Source organism: Magnolia sinica, chromosome 9 (assembly GCF_029962835.1).
Source record: "Magnolia sinica isolate HGM2019 chromosome 9, MsV1, whole genome shotgun sequence".
NCBI lineage: Eukaryota > Viridiplantae > Streptophyta > Magnoliopsida > Magnoliales > Magnoliaceae > Magnolia > Magnolia sinica.
Genome location: NC_080581.1, coordinates 90,619,066 through 90,633,617, shown reverse-complemented (window position 1 = coordinate 90,633,617; position 14,552 = coordinate 90,619,066). Strand labels below are relative to the sequence as shown.

The 14,552-nt window shown below is 39.5% G+C and overlaps 1 protein-coding gene across 2 annotated transcripts; it reads right to left on the bottom strand.

Moving 5' to 3' along the window:
- Window positions 1-506: 506 nt before the first annotated feature.
- LOC131256057 (uncharacterized) lies at window positions 507-12,388 on the bottom strand. 2 transcript variants are annotated; one of them, XM_058257087.1, is made up of 9 exons: window positions 11,836-12,387; window positions 11,655-11,781; window positions 9,290-9,460; window positions 8,951-9,046; window positions 8,756-8,857; window positions 7,723-7,842; window positions 6,296-6,439; window positions 5,336-5,689; window positions 507-883 (listed from the first exon to the last, which is right to left on the bottom strand). In XM_058257087.1, the coding sequence occupies exons 1-9, from the start codon at window positions 12,255-12,257 to the stop codon at window positions 596-598; spliced, it is 1,824 nt and encodes a 607-aa protein (XP_058113070.1). In that variant the 5' UTR covers window positions 12,258-12,387; the 3' UTR covers window positions 507-595. The 2 variants fall into 2 exon arrangements, with proteins under 2 accessions (XP_058113070.1, XP_058113069.1); XM_058257086.1 differs by having other exon boundaries at window positions 11,655-12,388.
- Between the last annotated feature and the right edge of the window lie 2,164 nt (window positions 12,389-14,552).

The following is a 14,552-nucleotide window of genomic DNA, read 5'->3' as shown; positions in this document are numbered from 1 at the left end:
GTACAACCATAAGCTTATGACTATACTGGCCATATGTGGGGCCCACGTAATGTATTAAGGGCATCCAACCCATCCATCATGCATATTAACCCAAGGTGTCAAAAATCAGCCTGATGCCACACACTCAAGTGTGCGACAGCGAGGGGACACCCACCCTTTATTTAAAGGGCCGACCTCATTTTGAAACAGCCTTAGTTCCAGACCTTCCAGACCACATGAAGGGCCTGAATGGCCAGGATTTCTTATATTCAAAACAGCCGGCCTTCCACACAAATCAAAGGTGGACAATCCCTCCCAATTCGTTGTGCTCTGTCACAGCCTGATTCAGGGATTAGCCTGATTTTAGGGCCCCTGAGAGTAACATATTCTGATGCATATGATGGACAGTTTGGAATTTATGCACACATCATGTGGGCCCCACATCTACCCACTACCACCATAGGTTATGGTGGCGGCGGTACCAGTGGAGCACGCCCCTAGAAACTATACTTCCATCGATCAAAACAGAATGCAAGTCCCGTGACATGTTCATGCAATCTAAAGGGTGAATGATCAAATGTTTGTATATACAAATCCCATAATATGAGAGTACATGCTAAAGAAGAATTCTATCACAGAGAATGAGACCACCTGAAACTATTCTTTGCCTTTGTCTCAACCTCTCGAACAGGAGATCCTCCTCTTTCCGAAGGTCCAAATACTCATCCATGTCAAATGAGGATCCTCTCTGCTTGCTCGGAGCATATGAGATTGGATAGCCTCCGGACTCCACAAATCTGCTACTCATCTTGCCTCTAGATGCTGTGGAAGAATTCTCATTGCCATCTGGGCTCCAACTTGCACGGCTGCTAGCGGCGCAGTTACTGTAAGAAGCATTTGCTTCCTGAAATCAAATCAAACCATAAAAATAGTAAGATGGCTAGATATAGACTGGAAAAGGACAGATATGATACTGCATGAATTACTTTTAGGGAAAAGATTGTGTGCTCTCATTGTGCACTGAGAGTCAATGCGCATTTATCTCCTGCACACAGGTGGGTAGGAATCTTAATATGCATTTCAAAATGGACTTTTGAAATTTCAAATCTTGAAATACTTAGATAATTAACACCAGCTTCCACTGCAGCGCACAGTATTAAAAAATGGCTACATTATGGCTGTAGCAGCTATTTTGTAGAGGAAATTATCGCCTCCATTACACAATACGAGGGTGAATCAGTACATTATGGAAAAAATGGGCTGGAACCATAAAGTGTCAATACAGTCATAAAGGGCCTATTGTGGAAGTTTTTATTTTCAATTTTTTCTTGTTTTTCCACTTCTTTATTCCTTTCAACCATGATGGATGCTTAGAAACTAATTTTAAACTAGATATAGGCTTGTTTTGAGGATCAAAACAAAATTTGTTCATTTTCCTCTTCTTCTTTTTTGTATTTATATGTAAGCAGGACCTAATCCACCAAATCATGCTTCATTTATGTTCTATTGGGGCCAACTTGGTCAGTTTTCAGCTTCTTCTTTTTTCTTTTTTCTTTTTGAGAGGCAACAAAAGAAATATATATATATATATATATATATATATATATAAACCCGCAAAAGCAGGAAAAGAATACAAGCTCGGGAACCAAATTGCGAAATAAACAGTGAAAACAGCCTATCAGCCAAACCAGCCTAAGCATACACAACCCAACCCAACACCAGCCCTTCGATTGACCTGATGACCTCATCCACCCCCCCACCCCCCACTCTCCTTGCGGAAGCATCTCCTATTCCTAGCCCCCCAAATCACCCAAAAGATGGCCATAAGAGTCAGCCTCCAAACAGCTTTGCCGGCCTTCCCACTACCTCCCCCGTGCCAAGACCACAAGAGGTCTTCAACAGACTTTGGCATCGCCCAGTCCATTTGAAGCATCAGCTTTCAACATATCAAGCTAACGATGCCCAAATGACAACATTCTTACCAAAGAATGGCACATTACAGCATCAAATAGGTGTCCAAAACCTTAAAGAAATTCATATTAGGGATCATCACATTTTTTAGAATGTTACAATAACTTTTGAGATCCCATCATATGATCGTGGCATATCTAAGAAGATTTCAGATCATTCAAACATAAGCACAATTTTATTCTTAGTAAGATTTCTCAGACAGCAGAAAGCAATGTTAAACTCAAAATAACACATGAAAGTGACAAAGATAAGGTATTCAAAAATGGAATATTTTCAAGGAAATGATTCTATCATAGAAACCAAGTGCACTTATGAATAGGAACTTAAACCAAACGTGGGATTCGAATTGAATTGTAGGATTTGAGTTGTGAAATGAGATGTTCAATACTGTCACAAACAGCTATAAAATATGAGGAGATTAAAACCATGGTATTATGAAAAGAGAACATCAATAAAACATCAACCATAGCAGATGTCTTGACATTGTTGGTTTGTGAGAAAGCACACAGTCATGTAAGGTTGCGATAGGGGCAGAGTTCGAGGACCTGGTTCACAAACAATACGGGATTTGAAGAAAAAATGGACTCATTCATGGCTATTACAGGCTATATAGCAAATAGATGGGAAGAAAAGAATCAAGATGTATGAACGATTATTTTTATCATGAATGACTTAATTTTATTAAAAAACAGAAGATATAAATGGGCCTCGAAAAAGATACCAATAATCCCCCATACAAGGAAAGTCTCGCCCTCCCTAGTAAGAGTTCTGGTAACTTTGTCACCATCCCTAGGAATATGTCAAATGCTTAAGCTATTAGTGAGATCATGATTTACATTAAAAAAGAGGGAACTTCAAACACTCCGAGAAATCATTGGATGCCGCATGGTGAAGCAAGCTGGCAGTTTGAGTGAAGCGGGGAGCGCACGGTGAAGCAAGCTGGTGGTTCAAGGCTAAAAAGTTTCTTGGCAAGCCCTCATAAGAGTCTTTAGTAAGAGCCGCTTGTAAGCGCCTTTAGCTTCCTAAGGCCTCTGTAAGAGCCTTTAGTCATAATATACAAAATATGGTAGTCTCCTAGACAATTGAAAATGAGGGGACTAGAAAATAAACCCCCCTTGAGCTAAATCAGCCATGAATTTTAGGCCTTCCCTGCCCAGTTAGGTGTTCCCCCATCTAGCCATCATATCTAAAATATGGAAAATGACCAAACTCCCCCTTGAGAAAATGAAAAGGGACCAAAAAGCCCTAGCACTAACTTTCATCCATGACCAAGCCCCCTACTTTGGAGAACAATCTTTAAACACTGCCTAGCATCTGTCAATGTCTTTTTCCTGTAGCTTTAAATTCTTTTTTTTTTCCAATTATCCATTGATTATTTAAAAGGGCTGAAAAGAAGCCCCACATGCGCATTTGTGATGGAGAAGGGGCCTTGCCATACATGCACCAAAATAGTGCAGTTGTGAGAGATCTGGGCCATTCATCATGTGGAGCCTAACATGAATGTGCTGTTGCTGAAAAATGATTCTGGTCCACTCATCAAGTGGGTCACAATTGCAAATGGATTGTGGTTCAGTGATCACTTTTCTGTAACCATCCAACTTCCTCGCACACCACCTGATTTACCAGCTGGGTTAGGGGGGCAGGGTATGTTTACAGTGGTCCTCACCTGTTGAATGGCACAGTTCTCTTATGTGTGCCAAGTTGGCAAATGGAAGTCCCATCAGGGCTTCAATGCAATAGCCAATAACTACACTGGCAATAAGGTTAATAGAGATTCTGTTAACTTTATCAGACTGTCCCCTTGAACAATGTTCCTTTTCCCAATCAAAACAAAATGGATCCACCCAAATTTCGATTTTTCCCCTCTTAAGTTTCTTCTCAAAAGTCTTCTCTATAGGAATCTGAAAGTCCTGGTATGGTTGTCATGGCAATTTTCATGGCTAATCTGGATTTTTCGGCCGAAATATCTTTAGTTGATAATCTGCACATTCCATTATCAAGGAATGATTCCCAAAACTATTGAATCGAGGCTCCATCTCTGGATAAGAGAAAGAAGATCATTTCTAGCAGAATCCAGCAAGAGATTCTTTGTGAAATATTGGTGGGGAAGATTCGCCAGGTGAGAAACAGAGAATCTCCTTGGCTACTGTCCGCATACCCTGAGTCATTAGCGGCAAGGAAATCAAGGTATTCAAAAACAATTAAATAATGGCCATAATGATTAAGGTGGGAACCATTATGCATTACAGGGCCATAACTGCCATTATGGGGGGAAGCAAAAAACAGGCCTGTAATGACCACATAGCAGGGTGTTACGGGGCTGATACAGTTTTTTTTTTTTTTTTTTTGGAAAAAAAAAGGGGGGGCCATAACAGCCTTCAGCCCGTTACGGATCATAATAGTAATGGCAGTGGCCATTACAGCTACCATTTCTATCGAGTACCTTGAAGGAGATGCTAGGAAGAGATGGACATTGGTTAATGTAAGGGGACTATCAATGGAATGTAGTTTTCACCTAGGTGATCATGTGTGTCCTTCACACTCCAAAATTAGTGATGCATGTGTCCATGCATATCGATATAGATACGCATCCCTATAAATATGATATATGACAGCAAAAACTTAACTATTTCTAAAATCATTATAACATACAATTCGCTCAATGATATATTAATGTATGCATAGCGAGTTGGCTTTATATATGCCATATATGATAGATGATTTGAGATCACCTAATGGCATTTGGAGGATAAGATGAAAAAGACAGATAATCCTCACAAAATAAAGTAGCCATTATGATGATCGATAAGCTTTGTTAGATCAAGATTACAGGGTTGGAACTTCCCTAGACTAATGACACATCTTTTTTCATTGATTTGCCCATTGATATTTTAAAGCACTCAAAACATTTAGTTTTGCAAGAGCCCCAAGCTTCATTCTTTCTCCTTTGGAGCTAGTATTAACCTCTAACCTCTCAGCTTGACCACTCTTCCTAGTTCCTACCGCATCAAAACGCAAATGCACCAGCTTTGAAGGATCCACTAATGAGGATATGCACACATCTACAAATGTTTTTCCCCCTTTCTTTTCTTTTGAATGTTTTAGTCTACATATATAACTTCTACATCATAGAAAAGAACATGCCCACGTCTACTTTCTAGTTTCTAGCCAGTTGAATAGATATCGTAGATATAGGTTATTTTCTAACATCTGCATGCTTGCATAGGTCTATAATTCCAACTAGGCACTCTTTCCGTGAGTTCATGAAGTCGTCCATAAAATAAACACAACAATAAGATACTTATCCAAGCAATGTTCCATTTCATGTTAGAGAAAAGAATAATATATATATATATAGTAAAATGTCAAAAAGAAAAAATATTACCTGAGCTGTATCGAATGATTTATTCTCCAATGCAACAGATACCTTCATCTGATTCTTGCATGGTAGGGGAGAGTTGTCATTACTAGTTTCCCACTGCAACCATGGCAGAATCACTCCATCTATTCCAACAGGAAGCGAAGAAGCTCTTACTGGAGTTCCACCAGTTTCAGCATTTGTACAACTAGTTACAGGATCTTTTGACTTTATGCTTCCTCCTAATGTTGAACTTGTGTCACTCTTTTCCCCATCAAATGATGAAAAATCTGTATCTTCAACATTGGAAATGAAATCCTCAAAATACTTCTCTGCCTCTTCCGTCAAACGCTTGGACACTCTCGTTTTATCATTGCTCCTCTGTCAAAATTATCGACGAGTTAAATTGAAAAATTTTGACATCAGAAAGACTTCCATTCTAAACAAAAGCCCATTTCCAGAGATCAATGTGAGTATTGGGATTTTGGGACAAAACATAGGTTCATAATTTTCATGTTCTCCAATGTTATACATATAATCTTAGTTTCATATTTCTATGAATTTGAGTGGACCATTCTCCATTATATTCTTTTACACCCTGATCCATAGCTCAAGTGGTAGACTGAGTGAAAGATACCTCGTTTCAACATTGAGGTCTTGGTATCGATTCCCTAGTGGGGGTGGCTAACAGTGTAGTGTGAACTGACAGTGGAGTGTACTAACAAGCTAACAAAAAAAAAAAAAACGTTTCTCTATGAAGCTTATGTACTTTTTTTAAACTAGCATTGACACATTAATATACCTTTTAACACCATAATTTGATTGCATGGTCTTGTCAATATGTCAGAATTCTAGTGATAGCAGTCTGACACCTTATGTCCATGTTTGACACCTTATGTCCATGTTTGACACCTTATGTCCATGTTTGACACTGAGATTGTTTCCATGTCTATGGCACACAAGAAGAAACATAAGAGGCACTTTTACCTTTCTAGCCCGTATTGGTTTCTCTGGTGCGGCACTTTGCTTTGGTGGGTCCGGAAGCAATTCTCTAACAATCTTAGTAAACTCACGACCGCGTTGCTCCTCGACTGCTAACTCTGCTAATAGGTCCTGTGTACGCTTCTCTGACTGCAACATTTATAGACATTTACATGCCTTGTCATTGGAGCAATGAGGGAATAATTTAAATTTGAAAAGAGAGAGAGAGAGAGAGAGAGAGAGAGAGAGAGAGAGCAAAATACCTGACAAATAATTGCTGATTTCAATAACCCAAGTAATTCTCGAATTTTGAAACATTGACAAATTGTGATATGAATATCATACAATGCAATGTAGTGGATATCATAGAACTGATTGCAAATTCTCTAAACAAGGTACAATCCTCTTCGAGGGTGAAAGAACCTAGGAATAGGAATTTCCTCCTTTCTTTTGGATTTTATAAATCCAAGGTATTTTTTCCTTCTCTTTGTACATTTTGCTTGAACTGTCTTCACCTTTTCCCTTTTACATTACTTTCTGGTTTATGAGAAAAAAGCTTCGCAAAGGTTTTAGCATGGAAATCATAGCCATTGACAAGTCCAAAACAAATACACAGCATCACAAATCTCACTGGCTATATTCTAACTATGCCAGTAAATGGTTCAATTAACAGCACAGAGACATGAAGACACAATACTTATCGCTGCAAGAAGCAGATGTATAGAAATGGCAGTTGCAGACAAGTTCCGGTCAACTAAACCTTACACCAAGGCATTAAGGAGTGCACTCCAGTGGTACCGGTACCACTATAAGCTTACGGTGGTACCAAGCAGATGAGAGGCCCAATGATGCATTCACAAAATCCCACTCCGTAAATAAGATGCGCAGCCTGAGAAACAACCCAGGGCCCAAAAATCAGCCCAATCCAAAACTCAGATAGGCCGCAACACAAGGAACATATTGAGATGGAACGCCCACTGTTTATTAGCGTGGGGGCCCATTGTGTTGAGTATATATAATCAAGGCCATTCAGACCCTTCATCCAGTCTAGATAAATGATCAAGCCAAAATTCAGGCTGTTTTGCCACTCAGGTGGGCCCCTGTGAAATTCAAGGGTGGGCGTTCCCTCCCAAAACATTCCCTTTGCTGTGGCCTAACTTATTTTTAGATAGGGCTGACTTTTGGGTCCAATTTTTCCAAGGTGATGCATGTAATAGAAGGGTTGGTTGGTGATGTGGACCCACATCTGCCTGGTACCGTCGTAAGCTTATGGTTATGGTGGTACCGGTACCACTGGAGCAAGTCTCGGGCATTAATAGTATAAGCAATACAAACATAAACATCAGCTGCACAACTTTTAAAACACATGCAAGGAACAAGACGTTATATCAGAAGGTCGTTAAGAAAGAAGGCTTAAAATCAGTTGCTAGTACCTGCACGAGTTTTGTTGTGTAATTCTTTCTGGCATCAGCAAGAGCCTGAATAACATCTGAGCTCTTTGGCTGCAAGCAGTCACCATTGGCTAACATGGTAGGTTTGGTTTTCACCATGACCTGTAGACATAACAGACAAATGTAAGCTGATAGAAAAAGGATGCAACATGCTTACAGTCTAAAAGAAGACAGAAAACCACCTCAATGGACTTATAAATCAGAATTATTGATGGAAGAAGGTACATTGAATATATAATAGTTCATGCTAATGTTCTGAAAATCAGATTCAATTGTAAAATTGTAAGCGGTTAAATGAACCGCATGCTCACAATTCTCACTGCATATAACTATTTGTAACATAACATTCAACTGCTTTCTGAGAGTATTGCCTTCAAAGAAGCTGGTCAGAGCATGTTATAATTATATTTCATCTCCCTAATTTCATAAGGCAAAACTTATTTTAAAACCATTAACAAACATGAACCTACATCTTTCCATTTTTCTAGTGTGCAATGTGTTTCACGCTGATAAGGTTCAAGTTGAATATTGAACCATGTTCTATGGTTATTAGACCTGACTCGTAGAATTTGATTCACAGAGCTTTGCTAAAACCACATGCTTGTGCAATAAAGCTCATATACATGCCACACATGTGCCAGCAAGTCATGATAGGTCCAAGATCTAATTCATCTATCAGAACAGCACCACTACATAAATGCCCTAGCCAAGAATAACGTTGACCCACTGGTCAGGCGGACCACAGTTTGCAAAACAAATGTACAGCTCTGAAAACTTGGCAGAAGTTTTCTAACCCATCCACCTCTTTCCAATATTGGGGTTCACAAGATGGTTGGTCCAGATTTTATTTTTGGGAAACCATGTACAATGTCAGACCAACCTGATGAATGGATTAAATCTCACACGTGTCATGCTGGCACATGTGTGGAGTGTACATGAGCTTTATTGCACACGCATCTGTGCCTAGCAGAGCTCTGATTAATAAACCACAAGATTTCAAACAGCTGAATCTTACTTGTTCAAGCTCCATCCTCATCTCATCAAGAGCATGCCAAACTTCTTTCCGCATTGCTTCATACACCCCTGTCCCCTCTCCATCCCCGGTAGGATGTTCAGTCTGCAAGTGCAACAAGACGAGAGGAAATCATAAATAGACAAAAGTCACATAGTCACTCATCTTAATTGTCCAACTCCAGTGAAGAAGCCAAACCTTTTTCTGTGCATAAACTGCCCTTATTGTCTTCTCTAACCCATATCTATTATGTCCATCCTGTGCTTCATCATCAGTCAGTGCAGAGGAGTAGCTCTGGAAAGGCCCAAACAAGTCCTGATGAGATAACTCAAGGATAAACTCTTATAAAGCCAGACTTGCAAGCATGAAGCAAGAAAGAAGACAATAAGAGAACGGCAAATAAAGCACAATTGCTTGAATAGAAAGACTGTTTGGCCCTTTTTCCCTATTCCCTTTTCTTCTACAAAATAATCTTAACCTCGCATTAGAGAGAAAAAGAAGCAATTTCCTGTAACTATTAGCAACGAAAATACTTACAGAGTATCCATCATGCGTACGCAATAAATCCTTTTGACTCATAGACCTTCTCAATGGGCGCTGATTGCTGGAAACAGTTGGCTTATGCAAGGAGTGCCTCTCGAAGTTCCCATTTCCAGAACTCTTTGATTTAGAAAGATTGCTGGAGCTATGTGAATGGTCCATGTCACTCTGTACTCAGAAACATTAGAAAGACTCAATCTTCTGTTTTAAATGAAAATGGTCAATGCTTGAAACATGTTGATACTTATATTGTGGCCCATAAAGAAAAGTACAGCTTGTCACTGATCTGAACAATACACAAAAAACCAACGTTGCTAAAAATTGTTTCTTTCTTTTGATATTGTATCATACATATTTCTTTCTTTTGGAATTATCCAAACTACAGCTCAACACAAAACATTGCAGATACAACTCCATCATCTAAAGACTAAGGGCGTGTTTGGACTACTATAATGCACAGTGATGTGGTGCATTATTGCAATGATTACAAATTACAATGCCTTTCTCTTGGTATTGTGTTAATTTGACCAAGAATTCATGTGTTTGGATAGGCATGGTAATGGTGCAATGATTACAAATTACAATACATGTCTCTTGGTCAACATGGTATTTCAACAGGAAAAATACACTTAAACCCGCGTTTGGATAGGAGATTTATACTCCAATGTATTGCATATTTGCAATGATTACAAATTCCAAATACACTCCAAATGTATTGCATTTGACCACCGAATTACACGTCAAGTTTATAGTTTAAACAAACACTATAAAAATGTAATGATGGCTATGATGCACCACATCACCACCAATTACAGTAATCCAAACACACCCTAAGGGCGGTAGACTCTTAGGAGCTTCAACACCTGGTCAAGGGTTCGAGTACCCATAGGTGGTGAAATCCCACTACAGCGTGAGTGTGTGGTGGTGTGTGTGCGTGTGTTAAAATAAAATAAAATAATAATAATAATAATAATAATAATAATAAAAGTAGACATCACTTTAGACTCTTGAAACTGCTTCTTCGTTAAGGAACAAAAGGAACCAGGTTCTCATTGATATTAAACCACAAAATCTCTTTCATTATGATGTCTTCCGCCATCAATGAAAAAGCAAGCACAATTACCACAAAGCATTCAAAGGAGGATTTCTCACACTTACCAAGAGATTAGTCTGGTTGCAAATCAACTTGCTGATCCAGCTTTTACAAAAGTGGAAGGGTAGAGAGGTTTAATCCCTAGCCTAGAAGATTTCTTGACAGGCGACAAGGAAATGTGAGCCATTTTAGACAGTCACTAGCTACAGATGGATGGTGACTGTACACACAAGACACATCTATGGTAATCAGGACAGTTGAGCAGGGGGTCCACACTGCAGAAAGGCCAAAGCTGGAATTTGCAGCTATTGCACAATACTAGCTATCCAATCAGTGCAATTTTCTCCCATTAACCGCGGACAGTTTCTCCTTTTGTTCAACTTTTTCCAAATGCAGGCCACCTATGAAACAACAAAGATAGTCTTATCACCTCACTTTGGGGCTTGTGAACCCATCCACATTGCAGCCCACAATATCAACAGTCCCAATCACCCTAGAGTAAAATGTGTCAAGTCAAGGCACTAGGGAGCACATGTCTTCATTGTTGGCCATGCGTGCAAGTGTTGGAATCTTTTCAGTTTTGTATCTCAATTGCCTTCTCATAACAATCCATATTCCAATGCATATTTTGATGATCCACCCAATTGAATAAAAAGTTAGTTTCTCATTCGCTGAGCCAAAAAAAAAAAATTTATATAAAGCACCCAATTCATAGTTAGCCCTATTGATCTTACAGTACAGTTCAGCTTTTCACTTTGTACAAGTGGGGCCCACACTTCAAGGATCCAAACCATTGATATGACAGGTCACATTGCTGATGGCCCATGCACCAAAAGCCCCCATAATGAAAATCTCTGTATCATATTTCACACTTTACTCAGTTGAACAAATACCATTGCCCTATTTTCTCCTAACCATCTATTCGTCAGCAGCCTAACAAAAGGTTATGGTTCTTCCAATCATGGGGATTTTCAGCACATGGGCTATCCCAAGTGGGCCTGATAAGACCAACTGTTTGGATCACAGAACCATGGACCCCACCTGCTCAAACCAAACAACCCAAACACTACTGTAGCAATAACATTCCGGGACGAGCATTGTGTAATTAATATCTCATAAACGAGAATCTTTATATATCCTTTCCAAAAATTGAACTTAATCATCCAAAATTCAAAGCTTCTTTGAATTCTAATTACCAAGTAATTGACATTCAACAGAGAATTCAAAACTCAGAAAGTGGTATTTTATAAAGAAATAAAGAAATGTTACCTCCGAATCGCTGCACTGATACCGTGCGACAGAGACAGACCGTCTCCTCCTCGAGCTATTATCGTAAACGCCATTGCTCAGAGAATTATTACCTAAACTGCCCTTCCCATGGCTCCTCGAGACCGACCTACTCCCTGAATTATTCCCCAAACTACCCTTCCCGTGGCTCCTCGAGACTGACCTACTCGCTGAATTATTCCCCAAACTGCCCTTCCCATGGCTCCTCGATACCGACCTGCCCCGCCTCTGGCTCGCATCCGCGGACCCCACCGCAGTCTTAGCACCAATCGCAGAAGCCCGTCGATCCAACCGCCCCCTCGCGCTCTCCCTCTCCACTCTTCCTCCATCGTCCCTCGACGGAAAGAACTCGTTGGCGAGATCATCAAGGCTTATTTCAGGAAAGCCCGATCCTCTAACTGTATTTACGAACCTGCCATTGGGGAGGAGCTCGTCAGGGTCGGATGGAGGAAACCGGCCAGAGAACTGGCTCAGGCTCCGGGACCGGCGGTGGGACCCGGTCCGGTTCGAAGAACCGGTGTCTTCTGCTCCGGTCGAGCCGATCGTAGTGCGCTTCGTCGTGGATTTGAAAGACGAAGTCGCCATTTTCGAAGGAGGGAAGGAGAAATTAGGGCTAGAAAATTTCGAAATCTGACATTTTTAGGGTTTTTGTGAGAAAGAAAGCGGAAAAACGGATTTTGGAGCCTGCAAGAATGGCGGAGAAATCTAGCATTTTGGATTTTTAATTTTCGAAGAAGGGAGCTGTCCATTAACATAAGAGGCTTCACTTTTTGTAAAATTACGAAGATGCCACCGCCGTTGGTACGTTAGGTAGGACTCCACGGAACGCGGATTGGGTACTAACCCTGATCATCCTTAGCTGGTAACGGACAGCGGCTCTGAGGGTCCATCTTGATATATCTATTTCATCCACACCGTAAATCTACTTTTATATATTATTTTATCAAATAAAATAAAAAATTAGACTAATATAAGTTTTACGTTTACCACACCGAAGGAATCAGTAGTGATAATGACATCCACAGTTGATACGTTCCTAGGGCCCATCGTGATAGTTAATTTCCATCCAACCTATTGATAAGGTCACATAGACCTAGATGAAGTAAAAATAAAATAGAAGCTTTATCAAAAACTTCTGTTACCCCTAAAATGTTTTCAATGGTAGATGTTTAATCCAAAATGCGTGATCCACTTGTTTCTTGGGTTTGTCTACTTTTGAGGATTTTAACATAAAATGATATGGAAAAATGGATGGACGGTGTGGATAGAACATATACATCATGGTGGCCCCTCAGAGACCCTGTCCGTTCCTAGCTAGGTATGGGTGGGGGTATTACCCCAATCCGTGTACGGCGGGAAAAGCACGGAAAAGGAAGTTGAGAAATATTTAAGAGAGGGCCTTAAGTTCAACCGTTTGGACCATAATTTTCTGTCCACCAGAAATTAAATTCTAATATTTATCGTTAGTAAAAAAATCCAAACTGTCCAATAGGTTGAATTTATCACGATAATTATATCTTGAGAAAATTAGACATTTTACTAACTTATTATACAAAATTTTGTATGTTTCTATTTATCAGTGGATAATTATTTTTTCTATGGTGTAGCATACTTAATAAGTATATGGTTGTAATTTTTATTAATGAATTACCATTCTGGAAAAAAAAAAGATATTTAAACGGTTGGATTTTGCATGAACTTAATATATTTTAATTTAATGGTACCTGGACCATTCCTTGTTGACCGACCGGTTGGACTGGAAACACTTTGGAAGTTATTTGATACTCCGAGTGCGCATGACGCTCGATACTCTGTACCTTAGAAATGGTAAACGAGTTGAAATAAGACTATTGGATAATTTTCATTCAACCGTCTAATGAATGTCCACCAGCAGAGCTGACAGGGACTAGTGTTGCATTTGAATTAAGCGCCTGTTTATTACCACCGCCCTCTGCCAGAGTATCAAAAATTTTCTAAAAAAGGAGAAAAAGATACGGTGCTCTAAGAGCACCAGATAATTTATAGTGCTATTAGTTGTATTGGGACATTTAGATGGTCCAATCTATCAATATTAACCGTTCATTTGGTGGAGAATAGATTTCATGGGAGAGTCTTTAAATAAATCACCAACCGCATAATTTTAAGCATCCATCAAAGGACCATGGAATCGGACGGTCAAAATAAAAAAGAAGATCCCATCAGTAATTTGAACCTTCTATTTATTGGGGCATGTCGTGGATGCGTTATGTTTCCAAGGAATCACATCTAAGCGGACCATCCTGATTTCAAACCGGACCTTCCATGGCTTTGAAAATGAATGGATATAAATAAAGATAACTTAAAGGTGCACAGGATCATCCTAACCGTATAAAATCTTCTTGCTAGCCGATCAAGTGTTTTCTCATCTAGTGAACGGCTTGGATCGACCCGATGAAGTGCCCAACTGTTCAAATATAATCAGTACCATTATAACTTATACGCCCGAAGGGCACTGGATCATTTCCGCATTTAAAGTTTCAAAATCGATTTGTGGGGCTGGAATCCATGAGAGTTTGGAAACTGATCGCATGCAGGTAAGGTACCACAACTTGTGGTACAGGCCATATTTTCAGATAATCTGAAATTTATAAAGAAAATCAGTACCGTGAAAACAGTAATCCCATCATTAAAGTGACCTAAAAAATAATTTTTAGCCACATCCGATAATCATATAATCAACACCGTAAGAAACAACGGGAAAACGATTATTTCACTCAACTAAAAATTGTGGCCCAGTACGGTAAATTATAAGTCTCATTTTTTATATATACGATATTTACGGTTTTTTCTACTGTATGAAAGGTACTGATTTTTTATGAAATTATCAATTTTTCGGAAAAG

Bases quoted from the DNA above. Each gene is read 5' to 3' on its own strand.
- LOC131256057 (XM_058257086.1), bottom strand. From the start codon at position 12,257: ATGGCGACTTCGTCTTTCAAATCCACGACGAAGCGCACTACGATCGGC. The intron at 9,461-11,654 runs GTAACATTTCTT...TTCTGAGTACAG, and splicing joins ATCAGTGCAGCGATTCGGAG to AGTGACATGGACCATTCACA. The intron at 9,047-9,289 runs GTAAGTATTTTC...GGGCCTTTCCAG, and splicing joins GTACGCATGATGGATACTCT to AGCTACTCCTCTGCACTGAC.